The sequence below is a fragment of the Xiphophorus hellerii genome, chromosome 5, assembly GCF_003331165.1.
Source record: "Xiphophorus hellerii strain 12219 chromosome 5, Xiphophorus_hellerii-4.1, whole genome shotgun sequence".
Classification (NCBI taxonomy): Eukaryota; Metazoa; Chordata; class Actinopteri; order Cyprinodontiformes; family Poeciliidae; genus Xiphophorus; species Xiphophorus hellerii.
In genome coordinates this window covers 13046408-13070617 of record NC_045676.1, presented here as the reverse complement: position 1 = coordinate 13070617, position 24210 = coordinate 13046408, and the positions used below count along the sequence as shown (strand labels likewise).

The 24210-nt window shown below is 37.5% G+C and overlaps 1 protein-coding gene across 13 annotated transcripts in view; it reads left to right on the top strand.

Annotated features, from left to right (window-relative positions):
• The first annotated feature begins 3695 nt into the window (after nt 1–3695).
• camk2d2 (calcium/calmodulin-dependent protein kinase (CaM kinase) II delta 2) overlaps nt 3696–24210 on the top strand; it is a 49395-nt gene continuing 28880 nt past the window's right edge. For 5 of the 13 annotated variants that reach the window (XM_032562180.1, XM_032562178.1, XM_032562184.1 and 2 more), the window contains exons 1-2: nt 3698–4153; nt 9464–9558. In XM_032562180.1, the coding sequence (XP_032418071.1) occupies nt 4092–4153; nt 9464–9558 (157 nt within the window). In that variant the 5' untranslated portion in view covers nt 3698–4091. Of the gene's footprint in view, nt 4154–9463; nt 9559–24210 lie in introns of all 13 variants that reach the window. The other 8 variants (XM_032562186.1, XM_032562183.1, XM_032562185.1 and 5 more) reach the window with 3 other exon arrangements.

Here is a 24210-nt window from a genome sequence, read left to right as displayed (position 1 = left end):
CTGAGAACCGGGAGTCTCAATTCTCCAGAGTCCTGATGCTCTTTTCACTTCAACTCACCACCAAGAACGAGTATAAACATATTTTTTTCAGTTGTTCTGGTTTGACAAAGTATTTGTTTTTTGTTTTTTTTGAGTTGGCTATAACTTTTGGGTTATTATCCTGTCAAAAGACCCACTGCTGACCCTTTTTTTTGGTTTTCTAAAACAAGCCAACAGATTTTCATTTAAAATCTCTAACTGCATACTCCACCAAGATTCCCATATTTGGAGAAGTAGAACAAAATCAAAGTTCATGAACTGTACATCACAGTAACTATGTGGTTTCCCACATATTCATCCATGGTGGACATTTGAAACCCGATATTTACAAACACTATACAAAAAGATGCATAACTGTTTTATTCTCAACATTTTAAATTAATCCAGACTGAACTTTTGCTGTTTTAGGACAGTTAGGTTTACCAAACTAATTAGCTAAACAGATGAAATTGCCTAAATATATAATTTTCTCTGAAATTCAGAAATTTACATGGCTTTTCTTATAAGTTCATCTATAACTAATTTGAATTAAATGAAGGCCCAACTGTGAATGTTTTAAGGGCACACAATAAAACAGACCGCATTCTTGTCTGACAGCAAGCAAAAATCAAGAGAAATCCACGAGGCATGATATAAGGAAGAGAACTGTGGACCTCCACAAGTCAAGTTCATCCTTGGGTTCAACTCCCAAATCCCTGAGGCACATTTTTCATCTATTTAATAATAAATACAACAAAACCCTTCATGGGAATGTCCACCTGTTATACTGGTGAGAAAGACGACATGTTCTAACTAGAGCGACTGTGGGAAAATAGCTAGAATGGGTATACAGGAAAAATCCCCTGTAATAATCATGCTAGGAATATTAAAAAAATAAGAATAAAGCATACATAGAACACCATAAATGACAAATTTAATCAAAATATTATGATCTTGGGCTGTTTAGTTGGGTTTTGTTTGTTTCTGTGTTTCTTAGTTCTTCTTGTATTTAATCAACTATGATTTTGTTTTACTTCAGTTCAGTCCTTTCCTAATTATTTTCGTTTCATTATTATTCTGTGTTATTTATTATTTTTATTAGATTAGTCTTGTTTCAGCTTCACTTTAGCTCAGTTCTTCTTAGTGGTTTTAGTCATGTTTACTTCTTCTAGTTATTCTTAGTTGCTCTAGTTTAATTATATCTTGTGTCTATTATTCTTTAGTGCTAGATTTATTTTCTAGTCCCCTGTGCTTCTCTCTCTCTCTTTCTCTTTCTCCTCAGTCTGTCTTTCTCCTCTCTCCCCTCACACCTGCGTTCAGTTCGCCAATCAGCCTGGTCCTTTGTTTCAGCAATCAACCTCCTAGTACATAAGCTTCTCTTTTTCAGCCACTCCTTGCTGGTTCCTTTTGTTGCCCCTCTCCTTTGCCTGTATGCTCCTTGTGGCTACTCACATCTGTTTCTGGATAGCTATGGATTTATTATTTTGCATTTTTCTCTGGCTCTTGTGGTTTTTGTAAATTTTTGTATTTCCTTTTCCTTAAATATTTTCTGTCCTTTACTCTATGCCTCCAGTCATCTGCATTTGGGTTCATCGTCAAACACCAATTATGACACAAAAGCTCTCAGATAACAAAGTACTTCCATGGTTGGAGATGAAATAACATTATATAGTAATATAAATTTTAAACTGATTTGTGTTTGTTTCCTGGTCCAGCAATAGGAGTTGTTCAAAAATTATCATTTTTGAATTTTATTTTATAAAATCTATGTTCTTTTGCTAATTTTTAAGCTGTTTTCAAACTCCTGCAGAAATTGAGGTATAATTGTGTTGACAGAAAATTATTAATTTTCTTTTACAGTGAAGTTTTTATATCAGCTAAAAAACATTAGCTGATATAAAGTAGTAATGTGATTTATTTCTCCAAAATTGGGCAAGCTAACTTGTGACATCTGTATGGTGTTGTGCTCCTTTTTGTCTGATCAAAAACAACCTGCTTATAACAGAAGCACTTGAGATAGTTATAAATTTTTTTTACTTCTTCAGGCAATTTTTTACAGGTTTCCTTCAGAGAGATATCCTTAAAAACAGGACTACGAAATGTACAAAACCTCTCACAGCTGTCTAAATGTTATTTGTGATTTCAAGGTTTCAGATTTTAGCTTTGTGTCTTATTTTTTTGGTTCAATGGCACAAAAACCATACTGAGAGGTTCACTATTTTAGTTATGCATTTCTGTTGTTTTTTTAAAGTTATTCTACTACATCAACTTGTAGATGCAAACACAAACAGACCAGTAGTTGTGATCACAACAGGGGTTGAATATCTTGCTTGTGCAAATATAACTAGTGTCAGACGGCATCTTTATCAAATTGTGTGTGTGAGGTTGGCCATCTAAAAAGATGAACAGATCATAGAACTACTGAATTAAACATTTAGATTTCACCAGGTTTTGCTGATATACTATAAATATTGGTAATAGTGTGCCATTAATCAAAATAGATTTTCCCAATGTTTTTCAGAGCTGCTAGGTTATTGTCTGAAAACAAAATGAACACAGCTGATTAAAATGATGAAATGATAGGCAGACTCATGCAACAATTAAATATAAATCAGCAATTTAAGTTAGGTGTGGCGAAAGCAGGGATACTTCATCATGCAAAACACTGTACTGAACTTAGTGCTATGTAAAATATACCATTGGCTTATTAAATCAATCAGTCTCAAATAGTTGAAACTGGGTAGTTGCACAATGTATAAACAATTTTTTCCCCCTCATTGTATAAGATTAAACAAGATGAACTAAACTGATGAAATCCATCCTGAAGAGAATCTGTGAGAATGCTTTTCTACAGCAGGGCTGTGGAAGCATCAGTGTTAATGAGATGGATGGAGCTAAATGAAGAGCAATCCTGGAAGAAAACCTGTTTTAAACTACAAAACAGCAAAGAGTGGCAGAGGTCCACCGTCCTCTAAAGGATTCTAATAAACATACAGCCAGGCTTGGGTGAAAAATGCAGACACGCCAAATCCATTTAGCATATAATTACATTCAGTTAGAATGGACAGAAAAGGCTTAGTTCTATTTAATTGCACTGACACTAATTTCAGTTCAAGTTATATGGACAGGTTCAATTTCAGGATAATACAAATTCAGTTTATGAAACCAGCTGACAGTTATCTTTCTAGCAACGATTTTGTAATCTGGTTTAACAGTGACCTCTAAAATACAAATAAACAGCATTAGAAATTAGACACTATGAATTATAGTCTCTACCCTTTTATTGTTATGTGCACAAATGATAAATTTCCCAGAAAAGCCCACAATATATTATCTGTTAGCAATTGCTATATTGCGATGTAATGGTAATTTGCTTAGCCAATCATCCAAAATTAACAAGCTTACACTACGGACATGAATCCTGACTATTCTTTTGCACATTTATATTCCATAATTTCTCTCATTAGTTGCAATAATCCGGCAAAAGCTTTTCTGAATTTGCCTTTTGAAAATGCCTTTCATTATTTCTGATTTGTAGCTTTGATTATTTCTGATTCGAGTCATTTTATTTACAGCTAAATAAAATGACTCCCTCCATATTCCTCGTGTTTTATTTTTGTCAGACTGCTCGTTGCCATTGGCCTGAGAGAGGATGCAGGCAAAGGGGCGGGGCCGAGCGCACAGTTGGTGGTAGGTGCGGTAGTGCGGCGTCTGATGTGTGCATAAAGACAACACTCAGCAGCAGGACGAACACGCTCGGAAGACACCGAAATGCACACAAAATGCTGCGTCCACGAGCTGTGACCAGCCGCTGGATGTGAAGAAAATAACCAAACACCGGGGGAAAATAACCTTTGAAGCGCGCGCGCGCTGGCAGCGTTCTTGCAGCAGATTCCAGTAGACATAGATCCTGCTGATGCGCTTTCGCTGTGCATGAATCCCTCTGTTTGGTTTGCACGTTCAGTACAAAACCGAGCGGCATTGACGACTCTGTGGAGCCTGTGAGTGCACCTTATCCGCCTCTCTGTACACCTACACCCCCCCCCTCTACACTCCGTGGCACCTGCTTCAGGATGGCCTTAACGATCTGCACGCGATTCACCGACGAATATCAGCTGTTCGAGGAGCTGGGGAAGTAAGCACGCATGTTCCTTTGTTTTTATCATCTGTCATTCTCCCCCTCAGCGAGATCTCAGCTTGTTACGCAATAGGCCGCTCTGCTTTAGGGACGCGCGGATTTCGATGCTGGAGAGTCTGTGTGCTGTGCGTGTGCGCGCCGCTGACAGTTCATCCAATAGCCTAACCTATGATGCAGAGGCTATATGCGCTCTCGTGTGTGTGCGCGCGTGCATCACGCAGGCCAGTGTAATTGCTTTCTATTTGCTTTAATCCCAGCATCCGAAGCCCTGCTTGCGCTCTGTGCTCATGTCGTTCGGCAGGGTGGCGTCATTTTCCTCCCTCTTGGACAGCCGCTGATGCTGCAGTTGGATATTTGCGGGACTCCTTTGCTAAAAAGCTTAACCAGGATGACAAGTGCATCGGCGTGTGTGCGCGCGTGTGTGTGTGCAAGGAGATATGGTAACTCACTCCTCCTTCTCTACCTCCATCACCCCTCCTGCGTGACAGAAATACACACACTGAATGCGACAGCTCTCCTGTAGTTGGGGATGACACACTCCCTAGCCAAGCATAGATCCGTGGTCAATTATCAGAGCCCGGCAAGGGAACTCTCACCTTTCCTCTGACAGAGCTACAGGCCACCATCCGCACATACCAGCATACACTGATCAGGCAAAACATTATGACTTTTAAAAAGTGAGGTGCATAGCAGTGATTACCCGCCAATTACACTGGATAGGTAGCATAATATGCTAAGCAAACACTTTGTACTCAAGGTTGTTAGAAGAAGGAAGAAAGGCCTACGTGAGGATTTGAATGAGTTTGGCAAGCACCAGATTTTGAAAGCTAGATGACGTGGTTCAGATGTCTTCAAAACTGCATCTCTTGTAAGGTGTTCTAGGACTCCACAGGTCAGTATCTATCAAATGTTATCAGGGGGCATGGAGAAGAGAACAGGCCAGTGGAGGGGAAGTCGATGGTTTGGCTGGAAATCCTTGGATCCTGCCCTTGGATTCAACTTTGACTCGGCCTACCAAGGGAGTATTGGAAAAGCAAGTCATCCTTTCAGGGAACCAGGACCATCATGAGTATCACCTTTATCACCAGCATAATGCTCTAGCCAGGAAGCAAAAATGGTTCAGGGTTGGTTTAAGGAGCTCAACAACTTTTAGGTTTTCATGTGGCCTTCAAATTCTCTAGCTCTCAATCAAATCTATAGCATCTGGAATGTGTGGGACAAACAAGTCTGGATTCTGGAAGGCCACACTTCACATCTCCCCCAACTTAAAGAACATCTTGGTGCCATTTACCAGAACACTACTTCAGGATTCTACCGGGCTGTTTTAGGAGCAAAACGGGACCCAGCACATTATTAGGCTAGTAGTCACAAAATTTGGCCTGCTTCTTTTTGTGCACAGCAGGTATTTGTTGTACATGCTTTTAAAAGTCTTGCTTACTTGTAAGTCTTTATTCCTTGAAAGGTGTGGACCTCTATGTATTGTTGTCATGTGCTTCCTGATCTGCAGCCGTGAGTCCTACGTGTCTGCAGCTAGTTGACTCCCAGCTAAAATAGAGGGACACAAAATAATGCAGTCTCTGTTTCACTGTTTGAGGAACTGACCTCTCAAAACTGTCTGCAGCTCGTCATCCTAATTTCTTCAATGTTGCAGCAATTTTTCCCCTTGTAAAAAGGTTCAGCAGCATTTACAATCCAAAGAGCCAATGTTGTCTAAATAAAATTGATGTACTGCTGAAAACATACTAAAACCTCGGAGGAAATCGATAATTTCAAGTCTTAAAATAATATGATAGTTATGTACTCAGGATGTCCAGATCAAGAGTTGTAAGTTAATACTAGTAAGTTAATATTAGGTATTTGCCAACACTGAGTCCAATTCAATAAAAGTCAATAAAGAAAATTCTATACATTTTTATCCCACAAAATGTTAGATTTCACCAGTATTGCTTGGTGTCCATTAATAGATTTTCAAGTTGCTGCAGTTGCCAATATATTTGTAGAATTTCTCCTTCATATGGTGGCGACAGTGGTAGGTGTTCAGCTCCACAATCAGTGGGTTGCTGGTTCAAGTCCCTCTCTGTCTGCCTCTTGAGTTAGACTCATCTGTCTTGCCTGCTGATGCCGATCAGAGGATCCGTCAGACTTGCGACCGTGAATGAATGTAGGGTGAAGCACTTTGGGCTCCTTTGAACTTGATAAAGTGCTGTACAAGCACAGACCATTTATCGATCCACCTATAACAATCTATTCACTTGAAATCTCATGCAACTGGTTATGCTATGATTTTTTTCCTTAATAAGTACTAAATTAGAGGTTGTTTTGTGGCAAAATGTTCATTTACGTTAGATAAAACAATGGTTAAAATCACCATTTATCAACAAGTCATTGCACAAACAATTATTGATTTAGTTTGTTACACATCCTTCACCAAATAAAATAATGGCTGTAATAAACTCAGTTATCAGATCCCAGAAAATGAATAAATCATAGGTGAGGATTGATTTCAGGTCATGAGGAATATTGGATGCTAAAGGTGTCTCCATGACTGCAGAGACTAGCAGTCATAAGATGGGTGAATCTTTCCAAGGCTGCATCAGATGCAGCTCTGTGCTCCTTCTATTCCTCAAATATAGCTGACCTAGTTTTTTGATCTTCGTTAATGACCTTGACACCAAAACAAAAAAGGACTGAAACAATACGGAGACTTATTTTAAAAAAAGTGTACAGAAGGTTTGTAGGGCAAGTAAATTTGTGAGATGAAATGCAGCGCTCACCTCTGCACTTGATAGACAAACATATCACTTTTCACCTGTTACTGTGCTGACTGATGTCAAAGGCAATCCCCGAAATGCTTACTGTCAGCTGAAGATCCAACTTTATGTAGATTAATATCTGTTAGTAATTATTGCAGTTGCTTTATTATCTTTGCAGACAAGTTAAGCAACAGTATGACAACACTTCTGTTTACTGATTTCAACAGTGTAATGTAACCTTGGCTAACAAACCTCAGACAGGCTATAAGGTTTATTACCTCAGCCTGTCTGTAGCTGTTGCCCCTTAACTTTTTAAAGGTTGTTTCCTTCTAACTTTGAAAATCGATAACTAGCTGCTTCATCATATTATTGTTTCTCTTGTCTGGTGAGATATTTAAGTCAGTAAAACATACTGATGAGCGTTTCCAACCTCCAGTTGTGCAAGACTTTGCCATGCTGATAACACTTTTAGCCAATTCTATTACACTGTGTTCCAAATTATTATGCAAGTGATATTTTCTCAGATTTCCTTAAATGGTCAATGCAAATGATGGTCAGTATTATTTTCAAGTCATGAACTATTACAGTATAAATCAAATTTTACTGAACAAAACTCCCCATGAGAACAGTATTTTTTGTCAAAAATAAAAAACTCAAAATGCACTGTTCCAAATTATTATGCACAGCAGATTTTCTAAACATTTTATGGATTATAAAGAACTGCAAACGGTCATTCTTTGAATGTGCAGCATTAAGTGGTCAAATGTACTAAAATCAAAAGCTATTTCAATCAAAAACATCTTAACAGACCGAGTTACATGTTAACATAGGAGCCCTTCTTTGATATCACAGCACAATTCTTGCATCCATTGAACTTGTGAGTTTGTGGAAAGTTTCTGCTTGAATTTCTTTGCAGGATGTCAGAATACCTTCACAGAGCTGCTGTTTTGATATGAACTGGATTCCACCCTCAGGTCTTCTGCTTGAGGAAACTCCAAAGGTTCTCAATAGGGTTGAAGTCAGAGGAGGATGGTGACCACATCAAGAGTTTCTCCCCTTTTATGTCCATAGCAGCCAATGACACAGTGGTATTCCTTGCAGCATGAGATGGTGCATTGTCATGCATGAGGGTGATTTTGCTACTGAAGGTACGGCTCTTTTCTTTTTGAACCATGAAAGAAAGTGATCAGTCAGAAAGTCCATATACTTTGCTGAGGTCATTCTTACACCTTATGGACTCTGAAGGGGCCGACCAATGATTCTCTCCCCATGATTTCGGCCCAAACAATGACTCCACCACCTCCTTGCTGACGTCACAGCCGTGTTGGGATGTGGTGGCCATCCAGCACCAATCCACTACTGCGTCCATCTGGACCATCCAGGGTTGCACAGCAGTTATCAGTGAACAAGTCTGTTTGAAAATTAATCTTCATGTACGGCTGGGCCCACTGCGACCGTTTCTGCTTGTGAGCTCTGGTTATATTGTTACTGGCTTTTCTGTCATAAGCAGTCATAAATGATTTATTTAGGCAGTGTAAAAAAGGTTTTTACTACTTTTTTAAACTAAGAGAAAATGACAAAGGATCTGTCATTATAAGCTTTCTTTTGTACACTTTTAAATGAGTAATTAGTGCTGTTAGCATTAGTCCCTTTTATGTTCCCTTAAAAAAATAAAGATCCATAGCTTAACTCTGCCAACGTTTCCAAATCCAGAATGTTTTATGACAAACTTTGAAGGCTCAAAAGGATAAAACAAACCAACTTTTTAAAAAATGCGTTCAGCTCTTCTATTATCTAGAAAGTCTAACTCCAAAATAGTTTAAAAGTAAAAGCCTGAATGATCAGCAGACATGGCAGGCATGTCTCCACAGAAAACTAGTAGCTTTTTAGGCCTTCTGTACTTTTTCTGATATAAGCAGGAAACACCTCGCTATGCTGTAAAATAATGATTTTTAATTTTCCAACCTCAGTGAAAACTTCCACACTGAAAGGTGTTGCTATTTGTTCAGTATTTCTGCTCGGGTGTGATGTGTTCACTGACTGGAAAAAATCTGTTCTTTTTAGTTTGATAAGTACTGGTGAGCTGTAAGGCCTTTCAGGCTGAGATGCATCCATACCACACCAGTTTCATTCACCATCTGTTTTCTGTAGTTGTATATTTTTATATTGTTGAAGTTTTTTTTGTGTGTGAACGTTTTCATTGTTTCTGATGGTGAAAATGTGACTTTTAGACCCCAATTGTAACATTTTCCCTTTCTTCAAAGGATCAAAGCAAAGCTAACTGGCATAGCTTCTCTTTGGTCGCCTAACTCACAACTAGCTCTCTGCTTGAGTTGGTTGCAACAAATTCTTCTTTGAACTCCTTTGACATTCTTTTTGACCTGTAACTGTTTGATTCTGCCATCAAACGCCTATGGAAAAATCAGTAACAGAAACTTCATTCAGCCTAGAGCGTCAGATTGGCATGAACGCTTTTCAAGTGGGCAGTTTTTTTTTTTTTTTCCATCAAACACACATCGCTGACGTATTTTATTTTGTTTGTGTTTAATTAAAGGGGAGCATTCTCTGTGGTCAGGAGGTGTGTGAAGATTTCATCTGGACAGGAGTATGCTGCTAAAATTATCAACACCAAGAAGCTTTCTGCCAGAGGTAAGAAAAACAAACATTTATGTAAGAAAAATACATAAGGACACACTTTGCATGAATACCAGAAACACTCTCTGCTTGTCACTCAGTGAAGTGTTAATAGACTCTGAATGATGCTCCCTCTCAGAGTGGGCTTGAGGTTAGAGTGGGATCACATGAGGGGGTGCAGGTATTGTTAATGTCACTGAGAGATAGACAGACAATCAGACATGTAGGCAGTGAGGAAAACATCTACCTTGAGTTTGAATGTTGGTAGTTTTTTTTTCCCTGGGTTGCAGAAGGAAACAATGAACAGCAATGAACAGTAATATGTCATCGTTTCTTTGCTCCTTTGCACTTTTGATGCATTGGTTTCCTTCCTATTTGTGTAATTCTTATTTGTCCTTTAGTTCCTATGCAAAATTTAGTCACACACAACCTTGGATGTGTGTATGTGTTCTGTATTGATTCAGGGCTCTAGCTGGTCTTGTCGTCCCAGGGGCAGATCTCTTGCGAAGCCGACCCAGTTCTTTCACATTGTAATTGTAGCCGCTGGCCTGGTTGCCTCAAGCTTGGGACACACACACACACACGCACGCACCCCCACACGCACCCATATTCATACTCAAGCTCATAAAGACACACTCTCAAACATGTGCACGCACAAGCACAGCCATGACCCAACCTATTTGTGAATACTAACCGGTGGAGTGTTGTGCCTCTAAGGTTTCTTTTCTTCTGTCAGAGTCCACTTATGCCAACACTTGGTTTTTTGTGCAAAACATGGACTGGTACCAGAGCACTCAGACAACTAAGACTTTTTTCTTCCTAGCTTTTTCCTCAGGCTGAATGAGGATGAAGCTGGCCACTTTGTAGTCAAAGTGTGGTCAAAGTATTTGACCACACTTTGGGCCTTATCTTGAACGATTCAGAGGGAAGAACACTAAATTGCATGAGCAAAGAACAAATTGCACGCGCAGTATGTGAGTGTGTTGCACACAGTCAACACAAAGGGCACATGCAAAAGTGGTACAGATGCCCCCATTTAAATGAGGATCTTGTGTGACCTACCGGGTGTTGTCATTGAGAGTGACAGAGAGCAGAGAGGGCAGAAAAGAAAAATGAAGCTTAAGCCATCGACTTGGAATGACGATGATAATATGGGTTATTAACCAGAAATTTCTATTTTACTCTTAACCCCAGGATTTCTACACATTTTTGAAGAATGCAAAATTGAGGATGGTGAATCATTTGTGGCTTATATCTTTATCCTTGCTCTATTTTCACCCACACTCTAGAAAAATCAAATTTTTTTTCGATTAGATAGCAATTTCAGTCCAAAGATGAGTGTTACACCCAGTTTCATTGTTCATTACAACACAGAATAATCTGAAGCAGGAATACAAATATGTCACCCATTAGCTCATGAATTTGTGCTTAGATATGTATGAGATTATAAACCAAGTTTAAGTTATTTTTTTCTAACGTAATGAGATTGAAGTCTCAATTAGAACAATCAATTATTGAGAATCTTATTGACCTGATGAGATAATGAAACGTGTGACAAGAAAAACAAGCTTAAGATTTAATTTTCTCAATATTGAGACAATGACATCCTAAGAACAGGTGGAAATAAAATGTAATAAAAAAGATACAAATGTTCTTTTGACCATTGTAGTGTCAGCCTCAATGATAATTTGCATTAATTTCATTGACTGCCAAACAAATGACTCCCTAGGGATAACAGTTTTTCTCAACATCAAAGCTCAAGGCAATTGTGCCTCATGGTTACATTACATAGTATTATGACAGTCAGCCTGAGCTTTTATGTCAAGATAATGGGAAATATTAAATTGTTATTAAAACTCATGCTGGAGTTATTATTAAGATGAGGTGTTGAAAATAAAATCTGTTTTTATTCTTAACAAAAAACTTAAGCTTTCGTTATCTCCAGATTATAAATGAAAGCATTATCACAACAAAACGAGGTCAAGATCCTGTCACCTTGAAATCATGGTACAAAAAACTTCAAATCTGAATCATTAAATAAAATATAGAGATTTATATTCATAATATGTGGTTTGTCTTGGGTAGTAAAATGTATTTTGTGAACAATTTTAGCTTTATATAAAATGTTTGTACTTTATATTTGGAAAACATCTGAAAGTGATTGAGAATTTAAAGGTTGAATCTGGAAAACTGCAGGATTTTGAATCATGAAAACAGATATATACACTATAACACATGAGATCTTATAGAAGACGAGGCTGCCTTTTATCCAGGTACAAATGCTGAGCACCAAATCAAAGCCCATTACTTTATGTACCACTTTCATTCAAGTGACATGTCGACAGAAATTAAATAACTTCTATTTTTGCTTCTTTGTTTTTGCCAATTCTCATAATCCTTTTTTTTTTGCCGTTGCCATAGAACAATATTTACCATACTTCTGGGGTGATGTTAATTTTGGCATTTCATACAAAATATTAGTTACTTTGCCATTAATGTTGCTTTTAAAGGTATTTTAATGTAATTTCCAAGCAAATAGTTACTTCATTGTAATGTAACAGTAACAGTAACTGTTACCTTCAGTTACTAAAATACTGTATATATCAAAAGCAATTTTAAAGAAATTTTACTTCACATCATATCTCTTTCTGGTGTCTTGAAATTGGCCTGTCTCTATTGCACACTCAAACAACAGTGATGTCAACACATACAGTGGTTGTAAATTTTCTTTACTTTCCTTTTTCTGAAATTACAAAGCAACATTCATAAATCTGATGTGCGTCACACGACGTGCGATGTTCTACTGAGCTTACGTTCTTCAACACAGAACCTTAGGACCCAAAGCTGCCCTAAGCTGCCTGTTAAAAACTGATCCCTTTCTAGACTCATTTCACTCTCAGCCAGAATAGTTACCAGCATATGTATGAATATTCAACTTAACATGGACAATGAAACACAGTGCTTTTTAATAACAAAGCAAAATATTAATAGGAAAGAGAATAGAATCATATTTTAATGGAAGAGGTGGGGGTTCCTTGATCTAAAGACCCCAGCAACTGGTCCCCCACATCTCTTTTATTACCTCCTTTTCTGACACTCCCACTTCAGCATGTCATCCCAGCAATGCTTCTCCATTCCAACCACTGACGCATTTTACAACTGTTCTTAGGAGCATTGTAGTTTGAATGATAAGCTTAACAGATGCACAGTTCCTCCAGGTGTTTGCTAATTGCTTCTGCCACTAGTCTGGTGGAGCTGTATGGGGGAGAAGCAGGGGAGGGATGCTCTGAAGGCGGGGACTCAGTTGGAGACTGAAGCTCCAAGGAGGAGGGTTGGGTAAATACGCATCGAATAGCTGCCATGGGAGATTCAAGGCTTTCTCAAACATGTATTAATGAGTCAAAGCAGCTCTCCAGGTATGTGTTTGAGGAGGAAATAACAGTATTACTTGGCATAAAGTGCAAAAAAAATAAAATCAATGTTGCGTAATACTCCTCCCTATAAAGCTACCGTCAGTACTATCCACATAAATAGATTTTATTTTCTTAGGAAAATACAGTGCAATGTTCGGCTGCGCGATGAGCCATTACAAATAAATTTGGACCAGGATCTTTGACTGTCTTTCAAACTTTTTTTTATTGTTAGCAGGAGGAGCTTGTATAGCTAAAAGTTTTACATTAAAATAAAAAATACATTGGCATTCTGATGAATGATTGAATGACTAATTTGTCTCTTGATGGCTCACTGGCATCTATTTCGTGCATTCCCCAAGCTGCCTTGACATGCCAGCGGCACTGCATGCTCTGGAAGTTTTGTTTACAACCTATATCTTTCCTGCATTCTGTTGATATATTAGATAGTTATGTGTAGAACTGTTAACACATCTTTACAATATTTCCACTGGACAGCTTCAGGGCAGTGTTCCTTAATTCCAATCCTCAGGGATTAGGGCCCTGCATATTTTAGATGTGTCTCTGGTTTAGAACACTTGATTCAAATGATTGCATGACATCCTCTGCATGCCATCAAGTTCTGCAGAAGCTTGTAAATCATCCATCTATTCCAGTCAGGTGTGTGGCAGAAGAAAATCACGTAAAACATGCAAGGAAGTGGTCTCTGAAGACCGGAATTGAGAAAACCTGCTCTAGGGGATACCAAAAAAGAAAAAACAAACAGTGCAAGAAAATACAAAAACTCTAAGGAGTTGTTTCATTCATTCTCTTTGCCATTAATGTTCTCACATAGAGCGCACTCTTTAGGTAAATCGCAACAACTTGAGGCTTCAACAGGATTTTGGTTTGTTTTGCAGCAGCGTTCCTTCTCATTTTTTAAATCTATAAATTATTGCATGTTTGCTACCAATAGAGAGCAGTCTAAGGAATATGTGAATTGAACATAACAAGACAATAAATTTCATTGTAAACTTGGTTGATTTACAATGTAAAAGTGTCAAAAGCGTTGCTGTACATTCAGAAGTATAGTTCTGCTGAAAAAAATGACGAAAGGTAAATATTAGTTTTGTGGTGAAATTTTGCTGATTCTCTAATTTGGGTATTAGTGTTTTTCACTCTTTCTTCTAAGATCTGTATTTTTGTCATTCTCTTTTTATTTTTTGTGAAGAATGTTAGACTTATGGTTTTGTCAGTGCAGCAGCATGATTTTAAAATTGTTAACTTTTTAAATGGCTGTATATAATCCATATGTAAGGTGAATTTTTACAACTCTTGCTTTGCATTTTATTGCTAACTATGGAAACGTGCTTATACTTGTTCAGTCAAAAACATAGGCACTTTAAAGATCATTTTCAAAAATAAATAACTGGAATAATTCAAATATTTATGTTAACTGAATTCTCACTTTGATTGGCATGCCATGCTAATACTGGGTTGGGCTGTTTTTTTACCTTCAGTAACTCCTTAGTTCTTCATTGCATAGATGTGTCCGAAACCCTTCTCAGGTGCTATAATTCATTTTAAATTATAGCATCACCCAGTTACAGTATGTTGTCAGCTGCACATTCTTCATGAAAATCTCCTGTTCCAGTACATCCCAAAGTAGATTCAGAGCTGGTGACTGTAGAGGCCACTGGGGTACAGAGAACTCACTGTTGTCATTTGAGCTGTGTTGCATTGTGCATTATCCTGCTGGAAGGATATAAAGATGGGTACACTGTGATCCCAAAGGGATGGAGATGGCCTCATACTGTTAGACCACCAGCAGTAGTCTGAATTTATGCTTCCATGTTGTTTATACCAAAAGGTACAGACCACTTATCCTTTTGCTGAATTAACAAATGAAACCCAGTATAGTGCTGAGTAATAAAACAACTTCAATTACTTGTCAGAAAACAGAAAATATCAATAATAATAAAGGTAAACTTTAAAGTTTGGTAGGACAGACGGTGCATGTGGCTTAACGAGTGGTATGTGGGGCCACCGTTATTTCAGGATTTTTGCAAGATGGAAAAGAGATTGAAACCAATAGTTTGAACTTTTTTGCATTATGTTCTGGTTGTGCTCTGTTAATATTCTACAAACACATTATCTTCTTAATTTTTTATTTTTAAGGTTGTTTCCTTTTCTAGTGGCCTTTATTTGATAGTGGTGAGACAGGAAAGGTGTTTTTGAGAGAGAGGGCAGACATGTGGCAAAGGTCAACAGGCCGGGACTGGAACCTGTGATGGCTGCATCGAGGCCTAAGGCCGCCATATATGGGGCACCGTCGCCATGCCCCAGTAAACACACGCTATCTTAAAGACTATACTTTTTTTTTAGTTTGATGCAGTTTATGGTAATTGTTAAAACTCTTCAATACTTAAAACAGTGCTATGATATATTTTTTGTCTATAGCAACAGAAAACTTCTTTGTACCTTTTTGTATTCTTTGCATTGCATTTTTCCTCTCTTCCATTATGTCTTCTCTCTTATTGCTCTGCTGTCCTGTTTTTTGTGTGAAGACTACTCTCGCTATTTCTCTGTTCTACCCATGTTGACCCTCGCTTGCTCAGTCGGTAACGGACACCTCGGCAGACGGATTGGTGTCTCACCACTTGCATAGACAGATTTTCCAAAAATACTGTGAAGAATAATCTCACTCCTTGTGCATGTGTGTCTGCCTCTAAAAACACACACTGTCTGCTTGTGTGTGTATATTTCAAGGTTTACATACAGGACATGCTGGCGCGTCAGATACAGTCTTAGCCGCTTTACATGATAAGCTTCAGAATTGCAACTCTGATTCCAGTCTCTTTGGCAGGATCATAAGCCATTGCCCCAACCCCCCATCACCAACCCATATGCAGTTGCAGGCGTGTGTGTCAGTATCTGGAATTGACAGAGGTTTAAGATAGGACTGATGGCTGGAATGTGGGCAGATCAAAGCTCTGTATGCATTTCCTGTCGTGTGGGCACGTATGTGCGGTGGTCCTGCTGGGGCTGGTCACTCTCTTGCAATCTACAATCCCGATTGCGCAGCATTTCATTAGGAGCAGTAGATGAGTCAGAGAACAAGAGGGGGCAAGAGAATATGGCAAGAGGGGAAGAAAATGATAGGAAGCAGCGAAAAAGGGAGATAATAAGAGAAAAGATGGCAAGTCAGTACTTGAGTTTTTGTGTTCATGCATTGAGACGTTCTCCCACAGCAGTTGATTTGTACTCTCCCTTCATGCTTGTGTCGGTGTCCTGTCACTGCTTCTCTGCTTGCCATCTCTTGTCACTTTATATTTGCTGGTGGTGTGCTGTGCATGTGTGGGTGTGTGCTGCCGTGCTGTCGCTTGTGCATGCCTGTAAACCCTCATCTGCTTTTAAGTGTCTTGAATATATAAAAGACAACGCTTGTTCATTTCAATTTTATAGTTATTGCATTGCACGATAACAGAAATGGATCATAGCCTTGTTTGTTTGGACACAGCATTTGAAAAATCCCTGGATTTTATTAAAACAAAATTATTTGTGAATTTGTCTTAAACGTTTTCCTTTTCACCGTCATCTTTCTTTTCAAACTAACCCTCAGTCAGAATAGACTTTTGGTAGCAACAGATTTAGTTGTTTTTTTTCTCCCCATTTTTATTTTTTAAATTTGTATTAAGTCACTGTTGGTCTGATTCACCTTGCTTTGTTGAGAGGTAAAATGAGAGATTGCAGAGACATGACGATATGAACGTTGGGGATGGAACGAGATGGAGATTGGAGAAACAGGAGGGAAGGGGAATCACATGACTCACTGGGTACTTGAAGGCTAAAAATAAATGCTGGTCGTGCTCTCATGCTGTCTGTCTCTATCTGACACACACATGTGCATGCACACGGCTTTGAAACTATTCCATCTTTTGAACGACGCCATGGTTTTTGGTTTCAGTTAAAGCCTTTCATTGGGAAATGTACCTCTGCACAATCTGTAAATCTGTATAAATATACAATATGTCAGTTACCAGCAAATTGTATCCAATGTATTTTCCGTGCAATTTGTTGACAATTTATCATTTCAATTGCTTCTTAACCTGAAAACATTTATTGTCATGCAAAATACCAAAAATTTAATTGAGATGAGATGGAGTTTTTTGGACAGAAGAATTCAGGTTTGAAATTTGCATATGGATATTTGCTTTTCAGACATTTCCTGTTGCCAGCTTGAGACATTGAGGTACATAAAAATGATTAAATAATAACACTAGGCATGGGCTGCAAAGAGATTCTCACTGTATACTTTTGCGTAAATCATGGTCTTACTATACCATGTCATTAATATGTAAAATTTATAGCATATCATCTAATTACTTTCATTTAGGGACTGTATTTCAACATGTTAATTTTGATTTATTAATTACACAGAATGTAACAATTTTAATGCAATTAGTCAAATGTCAACTGTCTCAAATCGGAAACTATTTGCTTGTTTCTGGTACAACTGTAAATCTAATGCATAAGCAATTTTGTATCCACCTTAGTCCTGGTGGTGTTGCTTTAAATCCGTTTTTGATATTGAGTAAGATAGCGAAAAGTCAGTCGATTGAATTGTCTTGGTTACAGATTCATTTTTGCATTATTTGTTGCTGTGGCTGAAGATTATCTTGTGGCTTCAGTGGTAGGGATACCAAATCTATGGTTGTAAACCAACATAAATCACAAACCTAAATCTAAAGTCTTAATGAAAGACTAATATTGGGAGCCCATTCTGGTAGATTTTAGAGGGCAGACTCAACCGGAGAATTAGGCCTGACTTCAAAGGATATCTTCATCTTTAGGAAAGTAGAGTCTTGTAACTATAAGCTGGAAATGAAAATTGCAGCTGTTGCATTTAAAATTGCCCTTCGGTGACTCACTCTGTAAGTAAAGAACCTACAGCATGATAAATAAGCCTAATAGACTTCAAAAACAGCTTTCTTAATTATACACCATGTGCTCCCAATGTCTCTTTGTACGCTGTTTGTCCTCCCTCTAGTTTTTCTCCTTGTTTGGCCCCATGGCAATTAATCTGTTCTTTAAGTGTTGCTGTATGTGGATTTTATAAAAGACCTCAACAAAAAATAAACTATTCTGTTATTCTGCCACTGTGTAATGTTCTTACAGTGCTATTAATAAAATAATTATTCTAATGTGATGTTCATTTAAAAGGTAATTTTCATCTTGGCATAACATTCTCAAGGCATGATAACCTCTGATAGAAAATACCATGTTGTCATGTTTTGACCCACGTTTAGACCCCTCACTTAATAAAAAAGGGATTAACTCAGTTAACTGCTTTTTATTTAAGTCAGAAAAAGAAAAAAAGTTTATAATAATACCGAATTAACAACTGCTAAATTTAGTGGTAGTAGAATTTTATTTCTTTTTGCTGTAATGTTTGTTACAGCTTTCAGTTGGGTGAGTTGCTCAGGTAGCCAGTGGAGATCATTCTGCCTATATGAATGTCTTCTTTTACTTTCTCTGAAATCAGGCTACAACAAAACATAGCCTGATTGATTGCAATCCTTTTTATTGACTAATATTGACTACTACAGCTTTGTGCTTGGCATTGCACTGATCTTCTATTGATGAAACCTCCAATGCAGAACGCAGGATAGCATATGTTTCCATAGAGTCAAGGAGATAATGTCAGAAGTAGGTTGCATATCAAGTGGTAAAAAGTTACCTTGAGCCTGGAGGTGGTAACGGCAACTAATATGACAAAAAGGTGAAGCACAAGATAAACACGTAACAGATGGCAACTTAAAGCACTTGAAATATTTTGGAATCCTGCTGCCATAATGTTGCAAATATTTTTACATAAAAAATCATTAGGCATTATTTTTTTTAAATATTATTTTTCTCTAATGACACACAACCACAAGTTGGAGTTAGAAATATTACACCTCTCATTTACAATCAGAAGGTGGGAGATTATTTTCAGCACCGCCTCCTATGCGAACACAGTTTTGCCCATTTATAGCACCTATGTAGTCGTAATTACTGAAATGTGCATTTCAACAACTGCAGGAAATCAGTGTCTTTTTGTTTTTGTGGGACATTCGTCTGTCTGTTGAAATGATGGATGCAAACTTTGTAACTTAGTGTGAATTTTCTGATACAAGATAAAAGACATGACATATAGCTGGGTGTTTTTACACAGATGTTCAAAACGTGTTTGACATAGATGATTACATCTGCGACCAGATGTTTCTTCATGAATTTCTGCATTGTTAGTGGGATTGTAGATATGAATATCTGCCTGTAAATAACAATGATTCTGATGATGCAAACTTTTTCTGCAGCAGGTAAAAACTGAAGCAGCTTTGTGGGTACAGTGGAAATATAAGCAAATTATCTATGAACTTTAGGAAAAGCAAACTGCTATATGAAAACTTCACATCGTGTAAGATCTCTAAAAAAGACCTCAAGTTGACAAAATTTGGTATTTAAATGGGGTTTAATGTAATTTATCAGTCCCCTGGAACAAGTGCACTTTTATAGAATTTTCACTCTGACCAGAAATAAGATTGAAACTAATATGAACTAGCATGAAAAAATGTGTACCTTTAGAAAAGTGCATCTTGACTAAACTTATGAAAAACTTTTAAATGTCAACAAGCATCTGTTACATGTACTAAACTGTGAAGTTCTGTTAAGATAACATAAAAATCTCTAGTACTTTGAAAATATTTTTGAAATAATTATAAAAATTACAATTATAATACAAGTTTATATGTTTTTTCTTTGAAATTGCACTTTGAATAAATGGTTTATTTTAATTATCATTGTGGTTTGACTTGAACCTCGACTAAGGTAGGGGATCTATATACAGGAGCTTCAGCATGTATCCTTTCAGTTTTCCCTTGTTTCATTTCTTCTGTCCTTTTTGTAACATTAAAAGACAATATTCTCAAAGTGAACCTGTAATACTCTGATGATTGTATTATTACCTCTGTGCTGCAGATACTCCTCACCTGCAGCACACAACAGTTAGCTCAATGTTGGTCTCATACATATTAACAAGGCACAGTATGGCCTGATTTATGCATGCAAATCTCTGTATTTAATTACAGAAGTGTTTGTGTGCCTACTTGTTTTTCTTGGTCATTTTGTCAGGATGTCTTCAAACTATCCTCTTCAGATTAAAATTATTTCACATATTTGACTGTGTCTGCTTTAAACTTGAACACGATAACAAAACATTCCCATGATGTACTCACAGGCATACTCTTGGAGCAGTTTTATCTTTGACACCAGCTGCCTTTGTTTCTCCTTCAGGGGGAGGAGAGAGGGAGAAGCTTGGGAGTTATTGGTTTCATAACTCTTCCTCTGTTGGTAACCAGCCGAGGGTGACGGTGTCTCTGCTTTTTGAATGGTTTTATTAGGCCCCTGTGTTCTGTAAGCTGAAGAATATAACTGTGTGGAGGAAGATTGCTCCGCTGCTGCCCACTAAGGATGTTACATTTGCCTAACTTAATCTTTTTAATTAAAACTCTTAATTAATTTAGAGGACAGCATTTCTGTTAACCTGCTGTGCTACACGTGGCTGGGATTTGCCTTAGTGTAACAGTTAAGACTAAGGATATGATTTATTGTTTATTGTTTAAAGGTATACTTTGACTGAGGCCAACCCAGAGAGTGTTTACAGCCTGTTTGAAATGTCACACCAAGAAAGCATCCAAAGTAAACTCATGCAGATCAGCAATTCAAAGTATCAAAAACGGTCAAATCTTGGAATTGAACTTGGAACTGTTTGGTATCCATCATAGTCCTGGTGGTGTTTCTCTGAAAACTGGCTGTTTTTTTGATTATGATAGCAGAAAGTCAATCAAGTGACTTAAAAAGATGGATTATTTGTTGCACTGTTTGCAGCTATGCCTTTGAATGGCAGAAGATTAGCTTGTGACTTCAGTGGTTGTGTGTTAAACATGCATCCAAAGTAAAATGGGACCATTTTTGTGATCTGTAGTTTAGTTTCCTTACCTTATGGACAGATGATTAGCTCACTGTAATTTTCAAGAAACCCATACCTGTCAAGTCTCCAGTTTTAACAGGGAAACAACTGTATTTTACCCCTCTGCCCCGGGTTCCTCCCACATTGATATTTTCCCATAAATTTCCTGTATGAGATCCAGCATACATGGCTGTAACAAGTGGTTACTTTAATAGTCTTCCCCTTCTATCATTGCTGACCAGTGTGCCCATTCTCATAGTGGTATAACAGCATCTGCTACACTTACCTGTTATGAAACCTCTATTTTATTCATATTCTAAATGATGTCACTGATCTGCTTTGCTTTTTTATTTCTTTATTTTTCCATTCACTTTTTATGTTTAAACCCTCTTTTTCTGTTCCCTGATTTGGCTTATTGGATATATAGGATGCGAAATCGAACTCTTCAGTATAATACACTCCTGCACAACAGCTGCACATGTGAGCCTTCAGGAAACTGAAAGAGGAAGAGGCTGGCTGGTTGGGTCTGCATGGGAAATTCTCAAATTGCCTCATGATGCAGATGATGGTGCAATGATTGTTTTGAGAGGGGGGGGGAAGTCAGTTTTGAAACACTGTCATTGCAACACTTTGGAGTTAGTTAGTGAACTCCAAAGACTATTTGGAGATTTGCATGGATATATATTTTTTTAATATCCAAAGAAAGTAAGATAATAAACAAACTTGCTTGGTCTAATACTTCAGAAAAATTAAGAATCTCAAAGTAACCTAACTTAAATTTTTTGGACGGTGGGAGGAAGTGGAACAGCTCAACACAGAAACCCTCCATCCCAGGCAGGACTTAAGACCAGGACCTTCTTGTGCCAGATAATAGTGTTAATATGTCAACAACTGTGCCATCATGTGGAAAAAAGGGAAAGAACTCAATGCAGCAGTGTCCACTTATTGTAGAAAAAAACTTTCACATTGAATAAGATGGAGAAGAATTTCACAAATCCGTTGTGATATGTGGAACATGGCATATGAACAGATAAAAACCCCAAATGCTTCTGCTTTTTCAGAATAAACAAAGGGAAAAACTGCAGATTCAAAGAAATTATCCCACTGTATACAGAGGAAAATTACTCATTGTGAACACTTTTACTATGTCCATTATAGAGAGACAAAAAGGTTACTTTATGTTAGTGAAAGTTTAGAGAATGATTTTTTTGTACTTTGTATAATCTTGGGAAAAATATCAACCTCCTTTTGCAGCAACAATTACACTCATGAGGCTTGGTGTATTTCCACCCTGTAACTTAGGAAGGGTTTAAATAAGAATGGAAAGCTCCTCCATTTTCAAGGTTTTAAAGAATTTTATTAATGGCCTAATGCTGAGTCAGAAGTGTTGGTTCCCAGACTACCTGTGAGAAACTTGATAACCCAGGTATAGACCATAATGACTCTGTCTAGTTAGAACAGATCAGACTGAATGGACACTGCATGTCATGACATGAACTTGCTGTTCTCATTTTTGCAATAAATAATGAAGTATAGTTTGAGTGAAAATCATTGATTGCTGCGTGGGAAGTAAGAGTGACAGTTCATCAGGGGAAACTCCTTTTTCTTTTTTATATTATTTCCATTATCACTTACTTTACTTCCCTCTTTAAATTTTGGTTACTACTTTTCTTTTTCTGGCTGCCATCAGCATTGTGGCCTTCGCTTCCACATCATCATGACTGACTAAATGAGTTGATAGAAATGTATTTAAAGTTTTGCTTTTGGAGTCCTCCAATATCTGTGGTGTGTCAGGGAGGAAGTATGTGAAGTTCACAAAGACTCAAATGGCTCCTTTTCAATTCTCTTAGTAAATAATTCACTATGAGGGTCTCAGTTTCATGACTTTAAGAAAATGTATTTCTTAAAAACAAAACACAAAAATGTATTCCTGAGAACAAGATTATACAATTTTCCTCAGAGGATTGCAGTGAGTGTGACACAAAACTCTCCAAAAATATTTTCTTTGTTATAGTACTTGAGTATTGTAGATCACAGCGGATTTCTAAATTCAATATTGAAGAGAAAAGCGTTAAGTAGCCATTCCCACTGCAAACTAAAAATATAAATACACAGAAATTGAGTCAGGCTTAATGAGACTGAAGTTTTAAAGTCTTACCAAGTGATTGCAGCTGAATGGATTAGATCAACATCTGTGCCTTATGTAGTGCCTTGAAAAGTATTCATAACCCTTGAATTGTTCACATCTTTTCATATTACAGTCTCATATTTTAGTCTCATTTGGCCAGAGCACTTTCTTCCAAATGCTTGCTGTTCCCCCACATGGCTTGTGGAAAACTGACACAGGATTTCTTATAACTTTCTATAAATGGCTGTTTTATTATGTACTCCACAAAGGGTGACTATATAAGTAAATGGCTGAAATGTCTTATGTCAATTGAACTTTCTATCTGAGCTTTTGATCTTTGCCAGTCTTCAGAGTTACCAGAGACTTCTTGGGTTTAACGTTAAAAAAATATCCAGTAAAGTACATTAAAGTTCGCAGTTACAACATAAAAAAACGTAAAAAAACAAAAAAAAGTCAAACAAAGGTTTTATGCTTTTGCAAGGCACTGCAATTATAAAGCCAGCTGTCGATTTTAACAAACGTAAGCAAAGTGCCTCTCAAAGCCTCTGCCGCATTGAGGATCAAGCTTGCACATTTGCACTGACACCTAAATATTTTAAAGCTTTTTTGTCATTGACTTGCAACACATTATCAAGTTTAGGCAGTTTCAGTGTCAAGCAGATTTCAGACTTGCTTACAGTAGCAATGTTTATATTAAAGGGGATTTACTAGAGTAAAATATAAAAGAAAAGTTTGGGTCGACCAAAAATCTTCACATGCATTCATACACTCTAATCCAAGTTACCCAATTCTTCTTTGTTGTTTTTTTGAATAAGGACTTTCTCAATGAAAAGGCAAGTTGCATAGATAAACAGCTTTAACAACAGACAGGATGGACAGACTAGCACTTCTTTCTCACATAGCCTCCAGAATTGAGCTGAACATTTATTTGCATTATTTGTGACAGTTTGAGTTATTTATCTCATTTCAAAAACAGATGAATTCAAACTAAAAGCTTGTATGATGATGACACCTATTGAACTATTTTTCTGCCCGATGTTCTTTAGAGTTTTATAGTTGCATGAAAACTCTCGGGATGTCTGCCATTTGCATGCAAGGCTGGTTCCACTGCAGAGGAGAACGAGAGGCCTGACGCTCTG